At 67.0% G+C, this 279-nt stretch overlaps 1 protein-coding gene across 1 annotated transcript in view; it reads right to left on the reverse strand.

Annotated features, from left to right (window-relative positions):
• MMP15 (matrix metallopeptidase 15 (membrane-inserted)) overlaps positions 1 to 279 on the reverse strand; it is a gene marked incomplete at its 3' end in the record, with an annotated part of 2,844 nt that overhangs the window by 554 nt on the left and 2,011 nt on the right. The window contains exons 7-8 of the mRNA XM_010147722.1: positions 148 to 279; positions 8 to 38 (exon numbers count right to left, since the gene is read on the reverse strand). The exon at positions 148 to 279 is cut by the window's right edge and continues 3 nt beyond it. Coding sequence (XP_010146024.1) covers positions 8 to 38; positions 148 to 279 — 163 coding nt within the window. The remainder of the gene's footprint in view (positions 1 to 7; positions 39 to 147) is intronic.

The raw sequence follows: 279 nt of genomic DNA on the forward strand, positions 1-279 counted from the left end.
GGTCCACTGAGCGGGTGTCCTCGTTAAAGCGCCAGTATCTGGGGGAGGGAGGGAGGTGGTGAGCAGGGGAGGAGCACGGGGGGGCTCCACCGCCTGGCATGCCCATCCCAGCCAGGGGAAAGGGAATAGGACCCCAGAACCACTCACCTGTCCCCACGGAAGAAGAAGGTGTGGCCCGTGGGTTCCCACCAGACGGCCGTGTCGATGCCGTCGTAGGGGATGCCCTGCCCGTAGGTGACGAGGGGCTGTGGGTACCCGGGCTCCAGGTTGGCCTCTCGG

The sequence above is a fragment of the Eurypyga helias genome, unplaced genomic scaffold (assembly GCF_000690775.1).
Source record: "Eurypyga helias isolate BGI_N326 unplaced genomic scaffold, ASM69077v1 scaffold19482, whole genome shotgun sequence".
In the NCBI taxonomy this organism is placed as follows: domain Eukaryota; kingdom Metazoa; phylum Chordata; class Aves; order Eurypygiformes; family Eurypygidae; genus Eurypyga; species Eurypyga helias.